Raw genomic sequence first — 22,937 nt, forward strand, 5'->3', positions numbered from 1 at the left:
TCCTCCCTCCTTGCAGCTATTGCTCAATTGAAGTGAATTGGCCCCAGGTGCTGAGGATGGCTCCATGGCCTCTGCCTCAGGTGCTAAAAAATGGCTCTGGTTGTAAGCAATGCCCCAAATGGGCAGAGTATCACCCCCTAGTGGGCTTGCCAGGTGGATCCCAGTTGGGGCACATGCGGGAGTCTGTCTCTGCCTCCCCTCTTCTCACTAAATAAAAAAGGAAGGAAAAAAGATAGTATGTGTATTATGTTCATTTATTTTTATGATACATCTCACAAAATTAGCTACCTCTGGTTCTTTTGTTTAAATTCAGAACTACTGTATTTCCCATGTATTAAATGATCCCATGTGTAAGACACACCTTTATTTTGGGGCCTGAAATTTGAGAAGACAACAAATGTGAAAAAGCAGGAAATGCAAGTAAAAAAACTACAACCAGCCTGACCAGGTGGTGGTGCAGTGGATAGAGCGTTGGAATGGGATGCTGAGGACCCAGGTTCGAGACCTCAAGGTCGCCAGCTTGAGCACGGGCTCATCTGGTTTGAGCAAAAGCTCACCAGCTTGAACCCAAGGTCGCTAGCTCGAGCAAAGGGTTACTCGGTCTGTTGAAGGCCCGTGGTCAAGGTACATATGAGAAAGCAATCAATGAACAACTCAGGTGTCGCAATGTGCAACGAAAAACTAATGATTGATGCTTCTCATCTATCCCTCTCTCTGACTCTCTGTCTCTGTAAAAAAAAAAACCCAAAAAAACCCCAAAACAAAAAACTAAAACCACGCCTGACCTGTGGTGGCGCAGTGGATAAAGTGTTGACCTGGAAATGCTGAGGTCACCGGTTCGAAACCCTGGGCTTACCTGGTCAAGGCACATATGGGAGTTGATGCTTCCAGCTCCTCCCCCCTTCTCCCCTTCTCTCTCTCTCTGTCTCTCTCTCTCCCTCTCTCTGTCTTCTCTAAAAATGAATAAATAAAATAAAAAAATTAAAAAAAAAAACAAAAAAAAACAACAAAAAAAACACTACAACCACTGTATAAGATGCACCCAGTTTTTAGACCCCAAATATTTTGAAAGGGGGTGTGTCTTATACATGGGGAAATAGGTAATTCCTCAAAACTTGAGTTAATGTGAAAAATAAATAGTCTCAAAAGACTAGTCCTCTCTTTTGGCTGGGGTTTAATTCCAAAGTATTTAAAATTAATGTCCTTTTAAATTAGGTTGGCAGCAGGAAGAGCCCACCTGCCTGGAAAGTCAAAGGGTGTTGGCCAGGGAAAAAAGTTGAAATGAGATACATGATTATTTTTGTGTGTCATTAAAGACCTGATAATATGGGGATGATATTCTGTGAAAATGAAAATAGATATTGGGAAAATAAGCCATTGTAGAAATAAAGTAATCAATCATATTTTTTGAATGTAAAATTTCACCATTTGTATAATTTTAATGTATCATTTGTGTGGATTAGTCTAAGTACTATACTTAGTAGTGACTCGGCTCCTGAAGTGGTTGACAAAATGATTAATGTTTAATCTTCAGTCCCGTTTTATCTAAGTCATTTCTATTTCCTTCTAAAATATTTGGCATCTAAAAATGAAAGGAAAAAATGTTAAGTTTTCAGGAAAAGACAGGCATTCAGTGACAGAACAGCTGGTTCTTGATTACATATGGAATTCTATTCCATAAACAGCTCATTCTTGATTACACAGGAAAAGGGGATACAAGGAAACCTATAGACAGATGAACATAACACATACTGTATTTTAATCATTATTTTTGTCTGTTTCACCCTTTTTCTCATTAAGGAACATGATAAGGAACAAGGCTGGTTGCGTTTCCTCTTCTTTGGTTTGGCTGCCAGCTGGCAGAATGAAGAAACAGGAACAGAAGCAAGAATCTAAATAGTTATGAAGTGACTCACCAGCCTAGTATAGCTAAGCATTGGTAGTACTAAGGTATCTTCATAACTCAACTATTCTTTTTTTTTAATATATAACTCAACTATTCTAATGGCTGGTTCTCAGTGGGGCATGTAGAGTGAAGACCTTTGATTGTATCCCTCTGCCACAGAGCTATGTCACAAGTAAGCCACTGAGTTTATGAATACAATATATCCATGGCCTTGAGTGAGACAGAGGAAACAACAGCTGTATCTTCTATTAGGAATTACTCCAGCAAACGTAGCTTTGGCCCTGAGTTCCAAGCCAGTTGAACATTCACTCCTATTTGGTACTTATTATGGTATAGGTGATTTGGGATACCAAAATGAAAATGAGACAATCCCTACACTAAAAGACTTCTAGTCACATCAAGGGATGTGTAAGAGAGAACTGTAATGAAATGTCATAGGAGTTTTTGCATCAAAGGTACAGTGTGGGCACATGGGAGGAAGCAAGTCTGTTCTATCTAGTAAACTGGGCAGGAAAGGCTTCATAGAGGAGATGGAGCTAGAGCTGGCAGGTGCTTGTGAGGTGAGGACTAAAGTGAGGAGAAGGGACTCAAAGGAGAGAATTCCAGGTAAAGAAAGGGCAATATCAAGAAGACAAAAAATGGCCCTGGCTGGTTGGCTCAGTGGTAGAGCGTCAGCCTGGCATGCAGGAGTCCCGTGTTTGATTCCCGGCCAGGGCACACAGGAGAAGCGCCCATCTGCTTCTCCACCCCTCCCCCTCTCCTTCCTCTCTGTCTCTCTCTTCCCCTCTCGCAGCTGAGGCACCACTGGAGCAAAGTTGGCCCGGGTGTTGAGGATGGCTCCATGGCCTCTGCCTCAGGTGCTAGAATGGCTCTGGTTGCAACAGAGCAACACCCCAGATGGGCAGAGCATCGCCCCCTGGTGGGTGTGCCGGGTGGATCCCGGTCAGGCGCATGCGGGAGTCTGTCTGACTGCCTCCGTTTCCAACTTCAGAAAAAATAAAAAAAAAAAAAAAAAAAAAAAAAAGAAGAAGACAAAAAATGCCAGAGCCTGTCAGAGGTGGATTAAGGTCAGTTGAGACCCCCGGCACAGAAGAAAATATTGGGCCCCTTAAAAAAAGAGAGGGGGGGGGAATAAAAATACATGTTAACCATATTTTAAAATAAATAAAAAATATGATATACAATTAATGTTAAAATTGCACATATGAAACCAAACTTGATGTCAGAAAAAATATAAAGTTGGGGTTTTGCGGGGCCCTTCAGAAGTCGGGGCGCAGGGCAGGCACCTGGTGCGCCCGCCATTTATCCGCCTCTGGAGCGCATTTAGAAATTTTCAAGTGGTTATATATGGTTGCTGTGTATGATGACGAGAAGATCGGATAGGAAGGAAAGGGCTAGAGCACAGAGGACCTGACGTGCCAAGCTAAGGAGACTAGATTTTATCTTGAATGCAAATGAGAACCACTGAGGTTTTCTGTAGGGGAAGGGCATCAACATATTTTTGCTTCTGAAAGATCACTATGTCTGCTCTGTGGAAGACAGAACGAGAGGAGCTAAACTGGAGGCAGAAACACCAACAACAAGGTGACTACGATAGGCCAGAAGAAAAATGATGAGGCTGTAACATGGAGCAGTAGCTGTGGTAACGAAGTGAAGAGGACAAATACAAGGGCTTCCAATTACAGGACAGACTATGAACAGAGGGAAGGGCTTCCAATTACAGGACAGACTATGAACAGAGGGAAGGGCTTCCAATTACAGGACAGACTATGAACAGAGGCCAAAAGGCCCTCTTCTGAGGAGGGAGGGGAAAGCTAAGCTGAGCATTACTAAAATGTAACTTCAGAAACTAATATTTAATATTTATTGTCAAACTACATGGAAATATAACACTCTTTATAGTGATCATTAATATGACCTACCATAGTCATGGATTCTGGATGATTCTCTAATCTTCTTGGTCTGTAGGAAACAGAAAGAGAATAATGTAAAAAAAGAAAAAGAGAGAGATAGTGGTGGTATGAAGAACTAAAATAGTGAACCAAGCATGGTGTTGTTTAATATATTCCTTTCCTCACTCAAGGAGAAGCTGTCATTTAGGATAGAACTATTAGGAAAGAACTAAAAGATTAAGATAAAGCATTTCAGTATATAATATACAGATCATTCTTACTGCAATTAAATAAATACATTGAGTTACAATCTCATTATATTTTAACATTCTCATAGATTTACTTAGGATAAAATTCTGGCTATGACTTGAAAACCTAAAAAATTTTCTTGAAAGTGATTAAAGACTAGAAACAAGAATAAGACATCTGACAATATTAAAGTGCTCACTTTTCTCTCCCAATTGGCGAAAGCTGAACCGTCATTTTGAGATGATGCAGTCCAAAGCATGTCTCCATGCTGACGTCAATAGGGTCAATCGGACAGTGAGAGACTTCATAGACAGTGGTGGCTGAAGGCAAGTCTTAAGTTTTCTAAGAAAGAGCCTTGAGACCTGTTCGCTCCACTTCACACTTTGGCTTCAAGGCCAAGCTAAATCTATACAAATGGGCCTCAAACTTGTGAAAAGAGGTACATGGTATTTATACAATAAACGAATACCTGAACAAGTGAAAAATATGTATATTTATGTGCAAATTTTCTTATTTTAAAATAATTCTAGAAAAAAAAATTTCACAGTTTCTCTTAGCTACCTAGAAGATGCACATTCAGTTTAAATCAGCAATTACTGAGCATCTGTAATACGCCAGACATCAGATCATAGTCTTTCATATTAAGAAAAAAAATTGTAGTTAACCTATCACTTTGCAGATACTAGTAGAAATCAGCTAAGGGGTTTTGCTTTTTTTTTTTTTTTTTTTTTAAGTGCAAGAGAGGGAGAGACTGGAAAGGAAAGCGATAAGAAGCATCAACTCATAGTTGTGGCACTTAAGTGGTTCATTGATTGCTTCTTGTATGTGCCTTGATGTCAGGGTGGGGCAGGTGGAGGCTCAAGCTGAGCCAGTGACCCCTTGCTCAAGCCAGCAACCTTGGGCTCAAGCTAGCAAACATGGGGTTATGTCTATGATCCCACACTCAAACTGGTGAGCCTGTGCTCAAGCCGGCAACCTCGGGGTTTCAAAACTGGGACTTCATTCTATCCCAGGTCAACATTCTATCCACTGTTCCACCACCAGACAGGCTAAGGGGTTTTTATTTTTATTTTTTTATTTTTTTTATTTTTATTTATTCATTTAGAGGAGAGAGAGAGATAGAAAGAGAGAGAGAGAGAAGAGGGGAGGAGCAGTAATCATCAACTCCCATATGTGCCTTGACCAGGCAAGCCCAGGGTTTTGAACTGGTGACCTCAGTGTACCAGGTGAATGATTGATGCACTGCGCCACCACAGGTCAGGTGGGGGTTTTGATTTTTAAAACAGTTGTATTTGCAAATGGTATGCTGAACAAATGTGACCCATGATAAAATCGAAATGCAAATTTAATGTCTGCCTCTTCCTTCTACTTTAGGTTTTTGTTAATCAGGGAAGAAGCTTTTCCTTTGCCATTAGCTGGCTACACTGTGGGCCCAATGATTTTTACTCAATTTAAGGTGTCAGTCCTCAATGTAAGACATAAACACAGTTTCAATTCAATAAGCAGAATGTCCAGTCTTAAATAATAATCAACCTCTCAGTCTTCATTCAAAGGTAGGACTTTTCCTCCTCTTTTGGCTAAAGCTTTAGTTGGTGGACACCACCTGCCCTGGTGGTCAGCTTCTGCTCTTTGCTCATGACCTCCTCCATTTACATCAGGAGAGAGGGGAAGTAAGGCTGTAGGACATTCTTACTTGCCTGGGTGGCTACAGACTCTTTGGGCTTGGCAAATGACTAAAAGCTGATTCTCTCTTTGGAGCTTGCCTTTGCTAAGGACCTCTTTCCTACAATTTCCTTGACCTAGGCTGATGCATCTCTCCTGCGGTGGTCACTTGGTATTTCTTGATCAGCCCTGAGGAATTGGGTGTTCTCTTTCAGCTTCTTGCTATTGGTACCCTTCTAGGCAGCTTTGAGCAGAGCCTAGAATAACTCAACACTCACCTACATGGTTCTTAAGGCATACTTTATATCCAATGTGCTGATCATAACCTCAGGGAAAACAGGCCACCCCAACACAGCCCCTCTGTCCTGCGCTGCCACAGCTTACTTTATTTAGTTTTCTCAGGTAGGAGTGAGTCATTGATGCTATTTCCCAACTTCTGGGAAAAGCATTTCAAAGCTCTGTAGGTGATCTCCTGGAAACCCCTTCACAAGCTTCTATGTAAAAGAGGTAGAAGTACTTGGTGTAATGGAAGCTCACAACTTGATGGAGTCAGAGAAATCCATTCTCTTTTCTTTTCCCCTCTTTTATATGTTAGATCTGGCCAAGGGATAGGAGTCATAAAACAAGTTCCCTGACATTTCCTTCAGAATCTCTTCACCTGGAGAAAACTCACTCTTATTTTGGGAATAAATGATTTATTAGCACCTGAGGAATCAGACCAGGAACAGTCCAATTTAAAAATCCTACTGTTGCCTGACCTGCGGTAGCGCAGTGGATAAAGCGTCAACCTAGAAGGCTGAAGTCACTGGTTCAAAACCCTCCGGCTTGGTTGATCAAGGCACATATGAGAAGCAACTGCTACGAGTTGATGCTTCCCGCTCTTCCCCTCCACCTTTTTCTCTCTCCTCTCTCTAAAATTAAAAAAAAAAAGGAAAGAAAATCCTTCTGTGGTCTTAACCCCATTAGATTTACAAATATACCTTGTAGCATTAAATACAGACTACAATAGTTAACATTAGTGCCACAAAATCTGGTCTGTTATATATTTATAGCAGGGTAAGCTGTTTTATGGTAGACAAATCTTTACTCATAATCTTTATAGGATCTTCCTTGGAAGTGATCAGAAGATCCAAGAGGACAGGGAACCTGGCTTTCCAGTTCAGATCCTACAAAAAACATTTATCAAGCAATTATTTTTTGCTAGGCAAAAGAACCCCAAGTATTTTCATATAATATCATGTTTATCTTAAATTGAGATAAAATCTTTTTAAAAATTTATTACTTATTATTATACATATGTTCTAAAGTTAATGACATTATTTATAAAAAGAAAAAGAAACACCTACCTTGGTTTTCTAGCTCTCTCTCGGGGTCTCCTAATTAAATCTTCCAAATATTTATTTCTCTCTTCTAAACTGAAAGAAGAAATAATACAAATTTATGACTATAATTGGCTTTTCTACACTAACATTTTTATAGATTCTTTGGAAGATCTGAGTAGATAAATTCAAATGTGATCTAGCCTTCTCCACATTATGCATCCATCTCACTATATGGGTGTTTGGGATTCTTTCCTAGCAACTCAAATTATTTAAACAGTTTTTCCTTTTATAGGTTCCAGTGGTGATGCAGGAAAGTAGATAGTAGCAAACCTACAAAGTGACACTTAGATGTTCTATTTATTTACACAGTGGTAGAGAACTGATCACCCTGTATGAGTAAGTAAACACAACACTATCCTGGGATTACCTATGAAAAACACGCCCTGAGCAGTGAACTGCTTTAACATGGGGAAGTGTGCAGTGGTGTTACAGGAAGAATCAAAGCATTCAAGGGGCATGCTAAAGATTTTCTTGTGTTCCATTTTTTGTGTTTTAGCAAAAGAGATACTAGTAGGTACTCTTGTTGCCCCATGAAGGGCAAATTCAATTGAGATAACCTCCTCCCAAACTCCATTCCCATCCAGGGAGGGCATATTAGTTCCCTGGGGCTGCTGTAACAACCATACAAGTGGAGGCTTCAAACAACAGTTATTCTCCCATGTCTGGGGGGTCAGAAATCTGAAGTCAGTTTCAATGGGCTGAAATCAAGGTGTCTGCAAGGAAAGGCTCCCTCCAGAGGCTCTGAAGGCAAATGCTTTGCAGTGCTTTTCCTGTCTTCTGTAGCTGTCTTCATTCCTTGGCTCACGGCCCCTTCTTAGCATTGTCTTTTCTACCCCTGCTCCTGTGCCCACAATGCCTTTTTCTGTCATCAAATTTCTTTCTTCCACCCTCTTGTAAGGATAATTGTAATGCATTTAAGGCCTGGTGCACTACACAGGATAATCTCTCATATCAAGATCCTTAATTCAATCACATTTGCAATGTTTCTTTTGTCATGTAAGATAACATTCACAGGATCCAGACACTAGGATTTGGATTATCTTTAGGGACCATTATTCAGCCTGCCATAGAGTGTATTACAGACCCTTAGGGGACAGGAAATTCTATTGCAAGGGTCTTTACCTCAAATGCTATGGGAGAGTCAGGCAAGTATGTGACATGACTAAAGCTAGATAAATGTGGATTCAGACAAACCAGAGATTACCCTATCCCCTGACTAAAGAAAGAAGTTGTTGTCCCTGACCGGTTGGCTCAGTGGATAGAGTGTCAGCCTGGTGTGCAAATGTCCCAGGTTCAATCCCTGGTCAGGGCACACATGAGAAGTGACCATCTGCTTCTCTATCCCCCATTCCCCCTTTCCTCTTTCTTCCCCTCCTGTAGCCAGTGGCTTGATTGGTCCAAGCATCAGCCTCAGGCACTGAGAATAGCTCGGATGATTCCAGCATTGGCCCCAGATGGGGTTGGGTTGCTGGGTGGATCCTGGTTAGGGTGCATGTGGGAATCTGTCTATCCCCACTCCTCTCACTTAAAAATAAAGTTGTTATTCAGCTCTTGCCAAATGTTGCCATGTGAGATTGCTGCAGCTATGATGTCAGGTCTTATATTTAAAGAAGAGAGGCAAATCTAAATTTTTACAGAAAATCATTCTTTTAAAATTTTGGCAGTAATTCAAAAATACTTTAAATATCATATGGACCAAAAAAACAAAACAAAACAAAACCCAGAACTGACTCAGGATATAACTCGTAGGCTGTCATTTTGAAAACAGCTTAAGAGTCCAGAGTTATCAAAATTTTGTTTTCAGCCCTGGCCAGTTGGCTCAGCGGTAGAGCGTCGGCCTAGCATGCGGAGGACCCGGGTTCGATTTCCGGCTAGGGCACATAGGAGAAGCGCCCATTTGTTTCTCCACCCCTCCGCCGCGCTTTCCTCTCTGTCTCTCTCTTCCCCTCCCGCAGCCAAGGCTCCATTGGAGCAAAGATGGCCCGGGCGCTGGGGATGGTTCTGTGGCCTCTGCCTCAGGCGCTAGAGTGGCTCTGGTCGCAACATGGCGATGCCCAGGGTGGGCAGAGCGTCGCCCCTGGTGGGCGTGCCGGGTGGATCCCGGTCGGGCGCATGCGGGAGTCTGTCTGACTGTCTCTCCCTGTTTCCAGCTTCAGAAAAAAAATGAAAAGAAAAAAAAAAAAATTTTGTTTTCAAAGGGTAAAGACAAGAAGTTGTCCAACCCAGGAAGTAATGACAATATTTATTATTTATTAAATATGTCAGTCCTTTGTATACCAAACCTGAGTCTATCATGGTTCATTATCAGAGAAATGGCATGGAATAAATGTTTTGTATTTATAGAGTTGAAAAAAAAAAAGGCCAACCCTTGGGGGAAGAGGATACTCAGAGAGAGAAAGTGAAGAGTTTTTCCAGGTGTGAGCAAAGCACCAGTAAAATATATTCTCACACAGTGTTTCTGTGTATAGAGCTGAGAGCGAAAAGCGACAACCCAAGCCTAAGTAGATGGAGGTCCCTGGTTTACTGTGGCGGGACGGATGTCCTCCCTTAGAGGGTGAAATGATGATGCTAACTGTACCATGCCATCAGGTGGTGAGATCTCCCGCTTGGGAGGTGACATCTCCCATTCAAGAGTGGAACTCAGACTTCCCCTCCATTGAGTTGGCATGTATTTAAAGTGTATAATTTAATGTTTTGACACACATATACAAGTGGGTAGCAATTATCACAATCAGGATATGAACATATCCATAACCCTCCAAATTTTCCTCATATACCTTTGTAACTTCTACCTCCCATTCCTCCTCGCTCCCACATCCACAGAAAACTACCGATCCATTTCCTTTCACTATAGATTAGTTTCTATTACCTAGAATTTTATATAATAGAATCTCATACTCAGCTTAATTATTTTGAGAGTCATCTATGTTGTTTTATGTAATATCATTCATTTATTATTATTATTATTATTATTATTATTATTGCTGAGTAGTATTCCACTGTGTGGCTACATCACAATTTGTTCATCATTTCACCATTAGAGGGACATTTGGGTTGTTTCCAATCTGAAGCTTTACAAAAAAAGCTGCTGTAAACATTAATTTTTGTGTAAACATATGCTTTCTTTTTTCTTGGATCAACACACAGGAGTGGGGTGGCTGAATCATAGGGTGGTGTATATTTAATTTTTTAAGAAGCTGCCAAACTGTTTTTTAAAGTGGTTGGGTCATATCGCATTTCCACCAGGAGGGTATGAGTACTTCAGTTGCTCCATCCTCTCCAAGACTTGGTATGGTCAGTCTTTTAGACATTCTAATAGGTGTATTGTGGTATTCGTTGAAGTTTTAATTTGCCTTTTAATCATTTCACATGCTCTTCCTGGTAAAGTGTTCAACTCAGTTTAGTTTTATTGGGCTGTTTTCTTTTTCTTTCTTTCTTTCTTTCTTTCTTTCTTTCTTTCTTTCTTTCTTTCTTTCTTTTCTTTCTCTCTCTCTCTCTCTCTCTCTCTCTCTCTCTCTCTCTCTCTCCCTCCCTCCCTCCCTCCCTCCCTCCCTTCCTTCCTTCCTTCCTTCTTTGAGAGAAGCAGGAAGGGAGAGAGATGAGAAGCATCAACTCATAGTTGTTATTAGTGTTCAACTCAGTTTAGTTTTATTGGGCTGTTTTCTTTTTCTTCTTTCTTTCTTTCTTTCTTTCTTTTTCTTTCTTTCTTTCTTTCTCTCTCTCCCTCCCTCCCTCCCTCCCTCCCTCCCTCCCTCCCTCCCTCCCTCCCTCCCTCCCTCCCTCCCTCCCTCCCTTCCTTCCTTCCTTCCTTCCTTCCTTCCTTCCTTCCTTCCTTCCTTCCTTCCTTCCTTTTTTGAGAGAGGCAGGAAGGGAGAGAGATGAGAAGCATCAACTCATAGTTGTTATTACTTTAGTTGTTCATTAGTTGCTTCTCATTATGTGCCTTGACCAGGGGGCTCCAGCCAAGCCAGTGACCCCTTGCTCAAGCCAGTGACCTTGGGCTCAAGCCAGCAACGTTGGGCTTCAATCCAGCAACCTTTGGGCTCAAGCCGGATGAGCCCATGCTCAAGTCAACAACTTCGGAGTATCAAACCTGTGATCCCAGCGGCCCAGGGGGATGCTCTACCCACTGCACCACCACCAGTCAGGCAATTTGATATTGTTTTAAAAATATTTGGTTATTCATTATTTTTGTATTTCATGAGCCCCTGATGATTGGGCTGTTTTCTAGATTCTAAAGTAGTGGGGAGTCTAATTTTATTGCTCTCAAGTGTACAACAATGTTGCCTGCCCCTACCAAATTTAAAACTTGCCTACATCAGTCTGAAAAGTAAGAAAAAAATTTAAATCACTCATTCTGCTTAGAAACAATAGTAAAAAACAAAAGAAAACTTTCTGAATTACAAAAAACTATGCTGTCTTCAATTATCTTGTGGTGAGTTAGCCTTATACAAAGTTCATATATTGGGAGGTGCCTAAGCTCTAGAAATAGCCAGAATAGTATAAATAAAATTGGAGAGAGGATAAAGGAAGAAGCACATGAGAAACTAGGATAATAAGTAAGTAGAAAACTTTGCAGAATGTGAAAACACCAATTTGGGAGTGTTTCAAGCTAAATTTCATTGTAAAGAAAAAGTTTATTTGATTCTTTATATACGTATGCATGTTTCATTTGGGGTACATTAAAAAACTCTTTGTGAATAAATCCTAAGCATTTCAATGTTAGTTTACTGAATACCACAGCAATGTTCTCCAAAATTCATTGGATGTTTCTCACTGATTCCTTCACTGCTCACGCCCGTACCCTCCTTCCCTGAAATCAAAAGGAACTCTGAGAACAGAAGATGAAACTCTGGTGATTCAAATAGTCCAGACATTCAACAGACTAACTGTATTACTGAAAAATGGTATTAAGTTATAAAACTGCAGCCCAGGTTGGGTAGCTCAGTTGGTTGGAGTGTTGTTCCAATATTCCAAGGTTTTGGGTTTGATCCCTGGGGTCAGGGCACATACAAGAATCAACCAATGAATACATAAATAAGTGGAATAACAAATAGATGTTTCTCTCTCTCTATCCTTTCCTCTCTCCCTAAAGAAAATACATACATACATACATAAATTTTTTAAAATGTATAAATCTTCATTTTTCTTCTTTCTAAGGGTCTAAGGACAAATGAATCTAACAAGCCAGAGAGCAAAATAAAACATCAGCAAATGTTTACAAAATTAAAAATTAAGCTTTTTTTCTACTTACTGTGTAATATGGGAATGAAATATCTTGAGCCGTTGGTCAGCACATTTAATAATTTCTTCATATGATGTAACCTTGAAAAAATAAGTTTAAATTATTCTTGGATAAATTCTAGAATTTTAATTTTGTGGGTTTTTTTCTTTTGAAAATCTCGACAAATTGAAGTTCCATTATGACTCTCATGAATGAAAGTTTTATAACAGGCAAAATATGATTATATTTTGAAAACAGAAATAGAAATGGAATTATAATGTGTCTGTTCATCATGCCGATAGTGACAAAAAGTAGACAAATGCAGTGAGACAACTATGATCTTGTTGTCTTCCAGACAAGTGGTGCTAAGGAATACAGTCCATTTGGTTAAAGTTGATGCAGTTTATTTTTAAAAAGTTTTTATTAACCATTTATTAAGATATTATTCACATAGTATACCATGTACAATGACTTTTCATGTATTCACAAATATGTGCATTCATCACCACAATCAATTCTAAAATAGTCTTATTAGCCCAAAAAGAAACCTCACATCCCTTACCTGTCACTCCCTACACCCTCCATGTCCCTAGCCCTGGGCAACCACTAATCTACTTTCTGTCATAGATTTGACCATTCTGGATTTTTCCTATAAATGGAATCATATACAGGGGGTCATCAGGTTACGACAATTTCAACATACGATGTTTTGAGTTTACTATACTCACTCCCATAAAACTTAAAAAAATTAAGATGAGAAATAACTGAAAACTGGAGGCAGACAACACCAAGCCTAGACTCAACCAACTCTACAAATAAAAACCCCCAAAACAGACAATGAGAAAACAAAGAAGTGCAATCCAAATGAAACCACAAGAGACACCTTCAAAAGATGAACTGAGTGATATGGAAATAATCAAACTTCCAGATGCAGAGTTCAAAATAATGATTGTAAGGATGCTTAGGGATCTTAGAACAACAATGGATGGTCATTATGAACACCTAAATAAAGAAATAGCAAGTATAAAAAAGAATCAGTCGGAGATGACAAATACAATATCAGAAATAAAGACCACAATGGAAGGAATTAAAAACAGGATAGATAGAGCTGAGGATCGAATCAGCGAGTTGGAGGACAACTGGAATGAAGCCATGAAAGCAGAGAAGAAAAGAGAAAAGAGACTCAAAAAGTCAGAGGAAACCCTTAGAAAGCTCTGTGACAACATGAAGAGAAATAACATCCGCATCATAGGGGTTCCTGAAGAAGAAGAAAAAGAACAAGGGATAGAGACTTTGTTCAATCATATCATAGCTGAAAACTTCCCTAAATTAATGCAAGAGAAACTCTCACAAGTCCAAGAAGCACAGAGGACTCCATTAAAGAGAAACCCAAAGAAACCTACACCAAGACACATCATAATTAAAATACCAAAGCTAAGCGATAAAGAGAAAATATTAAAAGCTGCAAGAGAAAAAAAAGCTATCACCTACAAAGGAGCCCCCATAAGGATGATATCCGACTTCTCAACAGAAACACTTGAGGCCAGAAGGGAATGGCAAGAAATATTCAAAGTAATGCAGAACAAGAACCTACAACCAAGATTACTTTATCCAGCAAGGCTATCGTTTAAAATCGAAGGAGAAATAAAAAGCTTCCCAGACAAAAAACAACTCAAGGAATTCATTACAACTAAACCAATGCTGCAGGAAATGTTAAGGGGCCTGTTGTAAACAGATCAAAGTGGGAAAAGAATATAGCAAAAAAGGAATACACCTTTAAAGAAGAAAATGGCAATAAACAACTTCATATCAATAATAACCTTAAACGTAAATGGATTAAATGATCCAATCAAAAGACATAGGGTAGCTGCGTGGATAAGAAAACAGGACCCATACATATGCTGTCTACAAGAGACACACCTTAGAACAAAAGATACACATAGATTGAAGGTAAAAGGATGGAAAAAAACATTTAATGCAAATGGAAATGAAAAAAAGCTGGGGTAGCAATACTTATATCAGACAAATTGGACTTTAAAACAAAGGATATAGTAAGAAATAAAGAAGGCCACTACATAATGATAAAGGGAGTAATCCAACAGGAAGATATAACTATTATAAATATCTATGCACCTAATATAGGAGCACCCAAATATATAAAGCAGACTTTGATGGATTTAAAGGGCAAGATCAACAGCAATACTATAATAATAGGGGATTTCAATACCCCACTAACATCACTAGATAAATCCTCAAGAAAGAAAATTAACAAAGAAACAGCAGACTTATTGGAAACACTAGATGAACTTGATTTAATAGATATCTTCAGAACCTTTCACCCTAAAGCAGCAGAATATACATTCTTTTCAAGTGCTCATGGTACATTCTCTAGGATAGACCACACGATAGGGCACAAAAGTGCTCTCAACAAATTTAAAAAGACTGAAATCATATCAAGCACTTTCTCCGATCACAATGGCATGAAACTAGAAATGAACCACAACAGAAAAGCTCAAAAATTCTCAAACACATGGAAACTAAATAGCAGGTTGTTAAATAATGAATGGATTAAGAATGAGATCAAAGATAAAATAAAAAAATTCCTAGAAACAAATGACAATGAGCATACAACAACTCAAAATTTATGGGACACAGCAAAAGCAGTACTAAGAGGGAAGTTCATAGCACTACAGGCACACTTTCAGAAGCTAGAAAAAGCTCAAATAAACAACTTAACCCTGCATCCTAAAGAACTAGAAAAAGAACAGCAAGTAAAGCCCAAATGTAGTAGAAGGAAGGAAATAATAAAGATCAGAGCAGAAATAAATGACATAGAGGCTAAAGAAACAATACAGAGGATCAATGAAACTAGGAGCTGGTTCTTTGAAAAGGTAAACAAGATTGATGAACCTTTAAGTAGACTCACCAAGAAAAAGAGAGAGAGGACTCAAATAAATAAAATTAGAAATGAGAGAGGAGAAATAACAACTGACACAACAGAAATACAAAATATTGTAAGAAAATACTATGAAGAACTGTATGCCAAAAAACTAGACAACCTAGATAAAATGGACAAATTCCTTGAAACATACAATCTTCCAAAAATCAATCTGGAAGAATCAGAAAACCTAAACAGACCGATTACACCAAATGAGATAGAAACAGTTATCAAAAAACTCCCAACAAAGAAAAGTCCGGGGCCCGATGGCTTCACAATGGAATTCTACCAAATATTCAAAGAAGAACTAACTCCTATCCTTCTCAAACTATTTCAATAAATTCAAGAGGAAGAAAGACTTCCAAGCTCCTTTTATGTGGCGAGCATAATTCTGATTCCAAAACCAGGCAAAGACAACACAAAGAAAGAAAATTATAGGCCAATATCTCTGATGAATATAGATGCTAAAATCTTCAACAAAATACTAGCAAACCAGATCCAACAATATATGGAAAAAATCATACACCATGATCAAGTGGGATTTATTCTGGGGAGGCAAGGATGGTACAATATTTGTAAATCAATCAATGTGATTCATAACATAAACAAAAAGAAGGAGAAAAACCATATGATAATTTCAATAGATGCAGAAAAAGCATTTGATAAAACCCAGCACCCATTCATGATCAAAACTCTCAGCAAAGTGGGAATACAGAGAACATACCTCAACATGATAAAAGCCATCTATGAGAAACCCACAGCCAACATCATACTCAATGGGCAAAAATTAAAAGCAATCCCCTTAAGATCAGGAACAAGGCAGGGGTGCCCCCTTTCACCACTCTTATTTAACATAGTCCTGGAAGTCCTAGCCAGAGCAATCAGACAAGAAGAAATAAAAGGAATTCAAGTTGGAAAAGAAGAAGTAAAACTATCATTATTTGCAGATGATATGATATTGTATATAGAAAACCCTAAAGTCTCAGTCAAAAAGCTACTGGACCTGATAAATGAATTCAGCAAAGTGGCAGGATATAAAATCAATACTCAGAAATCAGAGGCATTTTTATACACCAACAATGAACAGTCAGAAAGAGAAATTAAGGAAACAATCCCCTTCACAATTACAACCAAAATAAATAAATAAATAAAGTACCTAGGCCTGACCTGTGGTGGCACAGTAGATAAAGCGTCGACCTGGAAATGCTGAGGTTGCCGTTTCGAAACCCTGGGCTTGCCTGGTCAAGGCACATATGGGAGTTGATGCTTCCAGCTCCTCCCCCCTGTCTATCTCTTCTCTCTCTCTCTCTCTCTAAAATGAATAAATAAAATAAAATTAAATTAAAAAAAAAATAAAGTACCTAGGAGTAAACTTAACCAAGGAGACTAAAGACTTATACTCGGAAAACTACAAAGCATTGATAAAAGAAATCAAGGAAGATACAAACAAGTGGAAGCATATACCGTGCTCATGGTTAGGAAGAATAAACATCATTAAAATGTCTATTTTACCCAAAGCAATCTATAAATTCAATGCAATACCAATTAAAATACCAATGACATACTTCAAAGATATAGACCACATATTCCAAAAATTTATATGGAACCAAAAGAGAACACGAATAGCCTCAGCAATCTTAAAAAAGAAGAATAAAGTGGGAGGTATCACACTTCCTGATATCAAGTTACACTACAAGGCCATTGTACTCCAAACAGCCTGGTACTGGCATAAGAACAGGCATATAGATCAATGGAACAGAACAGAGAACCCAGAAATAAACCCACAGTTCTATGGACAACTGATATTTGACAAAGGAGGTAAGGAAATACAATGGAATAAAGACAGCCTCTTTAACAAATGGTGTTGGGGAAATTGGACAGCTACCTGCAAAAAAATGAAACTAGATCACCAGCTTACACCACTCACAAAAATAAACTCAAAATGGATAAAAGACTTAAATGTAGGCCGTGAAACCGTAAGCATCTTAGAAAAAAACATAGGCAGTAAGCTATCCAACATCTCTCGGAGCAATATATTTGCTGATTTATCTCCACAGGGAAGTGAAAGAAAAGACAGGATAAACAAATGGGACTATATCAAACTAAAAAGCTTTTGCACAGCTAAAGACAACAAGAACAGAATAAAAAGACAAACTACACAATGGGAGAACATATTTGACAATACATCTGATAAGGGGTTAATAACCAAAATTTATAAAGAACTTGTAAATCTCAACACCAGGAAGAGAAACAATCCAATCCAAAAATGGGCAAAAGAGATGAATAGACACTTCTCCAAAGAGGACATACAGATGGCCAATAGGCATATGAAAAAATGCTCAACATCACTAATCATTAGAGCAGGGGTCCCCAAACTATGGCCCGCGGGCTGCATGTGGCCCCCTGAGGCCATTTATCCGGCCCCCGCCACACTTCCAGAAGGGGCACCGCTTTCATTGGTGGTCAGTGAGAGGAGCATAGTTCCCATTGAAATACTGGCCAGTTTGTTGATTTAAATTTACTTGTTCTTTATTTTAAATATTGTATTTGTTCCCATTTTGTGTTTTTACTTTAAAATAAGATATGTGCAGTGTGCATAGGGATTTGTTCATAGTTTTTTTTATAGTCTGGCCCTCCAACGATCTGAGGGACAGTGAACTGGCCCCCTGTGTAAAAAATTTGGGGAATCCTGCATTAGAGAAATGCAAATTGAAACCACAATGAGGTATCACCTCACACCAGCCAGAATGGCGCTCATCAACAAAACAACACAGAATAAGTGCTGGCGAGGATGTGGAGAAAAGGGAACCCTCCTGCACTGCTGGTGGGAATGCAGACTGGTGCAGCCACTGTGGAAAACAGTATGGAGATTTCTCCAAAAACTGAAAATCGAACTGCCTTTTGACCCAGCTATCCCACTTTTAGGAATATACCCCAAGGACACCATAGAACGGCTCCAAAAGGAGAAATGCACCCCCATCTTTGTGGCAGCATTGTTCACAATAGCAAAGATCTGGAAACAGCCCAAGTGTCTGTCAGAGGACGAGTGGATTAAAAAGCTTTGGTACATATATACTATGGAATACTACTCAGCCATAAGAAATGATGACATCGGATCATTTACAATAACATGGATGGAACTTGATAACATTATACGGAGTGAAATAAGTAAATCAGAAAAAAACTAAGAACTATATGAATCCATACATAGAAAGGACATAAAAATGAGACTCAGAGACATGAACAAGAATGGGATGGCAACAGGGTGGGGCGTGGGGGGAGGGGGGATGGGGTGAAGAAGGAGAGAGGGGTTGGGGGATGGGAGGGTCACAAGAAAACCAGATAGAAGATGACAGAAGACAATTTAACTTTGGGGGAGGGGTACACAGCACAATCAAATATCAAAATAATCTAGAGATGTTTTGTTTCAACATATGAACCCTGATTTATCAATGTCACTGCATTAAATTTAATAAATAAATTAAAAAAAAATTAAGATGTGAGTGTCTTGGTTTACGCTGTTAGCATCGTACTTACAGACTATGTGGATGTACTACTTAGTTTAGAAGTACAATGTACAGGACAGTATATTTATGTCTTTTTCCTTTTTCTGTGGTTTAGTTGTGTTTTTTCGTTCTAGATTATGATTTTACAACTGTGTTAGGACAGGTAAATGACATAGGCTAGGGTGTGTTTCAACTTACACCAAATTTCGGGTTATGTTACTGTCATAGGAACAGAACTGTGTTGTAACCTGAGGATCCCCTGTACTGTGTGACCGTAAAAAAGAAGAAAACCTTGCTTTTTAAAACAGCATGGATGGACTTGGAGATTATTATGCTAAGTGAAATAAGTCAATCAGAGAAAGACAAGTACCATTTAATTTCACTCGTATGTAGAATTTAATGAACAAAATGAACTAACAAGCAAAATAGAGACAGATCCATACATAGAGAGCAGGCTGACACATATAAAGGGAATGATGGGGGGTTGGCCGAGGGAAGTGGAGGGATAGACCAAAAAAACAAAACTCGTGGACATGACCAACAGTGAGGTGATTGCTAGGGGCATTAGGTAGAGGTGGGTATGGGGCATAAATGGTGATGGACAAAGACTTTACTTGGGCAGGGCGTTAATACACAATACAGTATACAGAGATGTGTTGTAGAATTGGGCACCTGAAACTATATAATTATGTTAACCAGAGTCACCCTAATAAATCCAATTAAAAAATAAACAAAAGTGTTTTATTAAACGCCCCCCCCCCCAAAAAAAAAGAAAAACTCACAATACCCATAGATTCATGTAAAGGGAAAGTTACCTTTTTTTACATTCACATTATTTTGTATTGGTTTCAGGTATAAAGCATAGTAGTCAGACAATCATATACTTTATAAAGTATTTCCTTGTTATTTCTAGTACTCACCTGGCACCACACAGAGTTATTACAATATTATTGACTATATTCCCTATGCTGTGCTTTATATGACTATTCTGTGACTATCAATCTGTACTTCTTTTTTTTTTTTAGTTTTTTTTTTTAAATTTATTCATTTTAGAGAGGAGAGGGAGAGACAGAGAGAGAGAAGTGGGGGAGGAGCTGGAAGCATCAACTCCCATATGTGCCTTGACCAGGCAAGCCCAGGGTTTCGAACCAGTGACCCCCATTTCTAGGTCGACGCTTTATCCACTACGCCACCACAGGTCAGGCCTAATCTGTACTTCTTAATCCCTTTACCCTTTTCACCCAGTTTCCCAACCTCCTTCTCTGGCAACCATCATTCTGTTCTTTGTATTTATGAGTCAGTTTCTGTTTTGTTTGTTCATTTATTTTGTTCTTTAGATTCCACATATAAATGAAATCATACAGTATTTGTCTTTCTCTGACTGATTTATTTCACTTAGCATAATACCCTGTAGTTTCACCCATGCTGTTGTAAATGATAAAATTCCATCCTTTTTATTGTCAAGTAATATTCCATTGTATATATGTATCACTGCTTTTTTATCCACTGGTCTACTGATGGCTACTTGCACTGATTCCATATGTTAACACAGTTTCTTTTTTCTTTTTTATTTTTAGTGAGACAGACACACAGGAAGTGAGAGAGATGAGAAGCATTAACTCATAGTTGTGGCACTTTAGTTGTTCACTGATTGCTTCCTCATAGATGCCTTGATTAGGGGGCTCCAGCCGTGCCAGTGACCCCTTGTTCAAGCCTGCGACCTTGGGCCTAAACTAGCAACCTTGGGCTTTAATCCAGTGACCTTTGGGCTCAAGCCAGCAACCATGGGATCATGTCTATGACCCCACGCTCAAACTGGTGAGCCTGCACTCAAGCTGGATGAGCCCATGCTCAAGCTAGCAACCGCAGGGTTTTGAAACTGGGTACTCAGTGTCCCAGGTTGATACCCTACCACCCGGTCAGGCTGTTAACGCAGTTTTTTTTTTTTTTTTTTTTTTTTTTTTTCTGAAGCTAGAAACGGGGATGCAGTCAGACAGACTCCCGCATGCGCCCGACCGGGATCCACCCGGCACGCCCACTAGGGGGCGATGCTCTGCCCATCCGGGGCGTCACTCTGTTGTGACCAGAGCCAGTCTAGCACCTGGGGCAGAGGCCAAGGAGCCATCCCCAGGGCCTGGGCCATCTTTTGCTCCAATGGAGCCTCGGCTGCGGGAGGGGAAGAGAGAGACAGAGAGGAAGGAGAGGGGAGGGGTGGAGAAACAGATGGGCACCTCTCCTGTGTGCCCTGGCCGGGAATCGAACCCGGGACTTCTGCATGCCAGGCCGACACTCTACCACTGAGCCAACCGGCCATGGCCAACGCAGTTTCTAAAAAACAAACTAGAACACCGAGAAGGCAAGATTTTAAATTACTCTCAAAATGAAGTAGCAATATTAAGACTTAAAATTACTGATAGCAAGATAGACACATCCTGTTGGTAACTTTCAGCTAAAAGGCTAATGGAGTTTGTTTTATATAATGCCATTGCAAAGTAAAAGGAAATCAATATAAATGTCTCTCTCAGATCCTTTTTAGCTCCAAGATTCTATTTTTTTTATATTTGGCACAGTTTTTAAAAGAGAAATTTCTGTAAGAATATTTGTACCTGATTCATTAAGTTGCCTAAATGTCTTTGATACTTGTCATTTTCTTCAATGAGTTTGGTGCAGTGGTCGTCTTTTGACTCTAGATGATTTCCCAATTTTGTAATCTATGGAGAAACACAAGTAAAAATATTAACCTGGAAATAGCTGTGAAAGTATGGATGCTAAGGACAAATGGGAACCGTGAGCTATACTTTATTCCAATATTCTCTCAAACTGAGTTGTAGTGTAGATGAATCAAGAGATACTATGGACCAACACAGACAATAGTATGGTATTTATCAAAGGGACAGGGGAGAGAGAAAAGGGTGGCAACAAAAGGAGACTTGATTTGGTTGGTGAATGCACAATGCAATATACAGATTATGTATTATAGAACACTTGAAAGTAGAATAATTTTCTTAACCAATGTCAACCCAATCAATTTAATAAATTATTTTTTAAAGTTGCTATGAACCAGATCTTAGATTGCATTTAGAGCAAAGGAGCAGAAATTATGTTTTAGCTTTTTTCCAATTTAACACAATGAAATAGTTTTGCAAATCATTAAACACCTATTGGTGAATACAAATATTTGTTAGTCCCAACCCTTCACTACCTTCCTTCCATATGTTACCAATGTAGAGACTTACTTGCTTCTGAGTAAGCACTGATGTTGTGGATGATGATGCATTTCCAGGTTGCTGGTTTTTTTTTGTTTGTTTGTATTTTTCTGAAGTGAGAAGCTGGGAGGCAGAGAGACGAACTCCTGCATGCGCCCCACTGGGATCCACCTGGCAAGCACACCAGGGGGCAATGCTCTGCCCATCTGGGGCGTTGTTCAGTTGCAACTGGAGCCATTCCAGTGTTTGAGGCAGAGGCCAAGGAGCCATCCTCAGTGCCCAGGCCAACTTTGCTCCAATGGAGCCTTGGCTGCAGGAGGGGAAGAAAAAGATAGAGAGAAAGGAGAGGGAGAAGGGTGGAGAAGCAGATGGGCGCTTCTCCTGTGTGCCCTGGCTGGGAATTGAACCCGGGACTTCCACACACTGGGCCAACGCTCTATCACTGAGCCATCCGGCCAGGGCTGCATTTTCAGGTTTGATAAGGATTCTCACTTGCGTAAATGATTGCTGGTTTTTAAAAAGATTCAGCTCATGTGGAAGTCCTGGGTTCGATTCTCAGTCAGGGCACACAGGAGAAGCACCCATCTGCTTCTCCACCTTTCTCCCTCTCCTTTCTCTCTGTCTCTCTAAAAATCAATAAAAATTAAGCCCTATCCAGATAGCTTGGTTGGCTGAAACATCGTCCTGGAGCACAGAGGTTGCCAGGTTTGATTCCCGGGTCAGGACACATACTGGAGCAGCTCAATGTTCCTGTCTCTCTCTCCCTGGCCCTCATAAATAAACAAATAAATAAATAAAACTTAAAAGAAAGAAGTATGGTAGACTTCTTTGCTGTGAAAAATAAATTATGTTAATTAACCACCTTTTCATTATAGTGGGATCTAATTGGATTGTAACTCTATAACTACTTAGCTACCAAGATCATATTTTTATTTACTTCTAATACTTTTCCTGTTTTATCTGCCTTCATTT

General features: G+C 39.5%; 1 protein-coding gene across 1 annotated transcript in view; it reads right to left on the minus strand.

The window, feature by feature from the left end:
- Positions 1-1,516: 1,516 nt before the first annotated feature.
- The window catches only part of CAGE1 (cancer antigen 1), a 46,808-nt gene continuing 25,387 nt past the window's right edge, over positions 1,517-22,937 (minus strand). Inside the window, exons 10-14 of the mRNA XM_066372679.1 lie at positions 21,366-21,470; positions 12,346-12,416; positions 7,056-7,124; positions 3,829-3,868; positions 1,517-1,582 (exon numbers count right to left, since the gene is read on the minus strand). Coding sequence (XP_066228776.1) covers positions 1,517-1,582; positions 3,829-3,868; positions 7,056-7,124; positions 12,346-12,416; positions 21,366-21,470 — 351 coding nt within the window. The remainder of the gene's footprint in view (positions 1,583-3,828; positions 3,869-7,055; positions 7,125-12,345; positions 12,417-21,365; positions 21,471-22,937) is intronic.

Source organism: Saccopteryx leptura, chromosome 3 (genome assembly GCF_036850995.1).
Source record: "Saccopteryx leptura isolate mSacLep1 chromosome 3, mSacLep1_pri_phased_curated, whole genome shotgun sequence".
In the NCBI taxonomy this organism is placed as follows: Eukaryota; Metazoa; Chordata; class Mammalia; order Chiroptera; family Emballonuridae; genus Saccopteryx; species Saccopteryx leptura.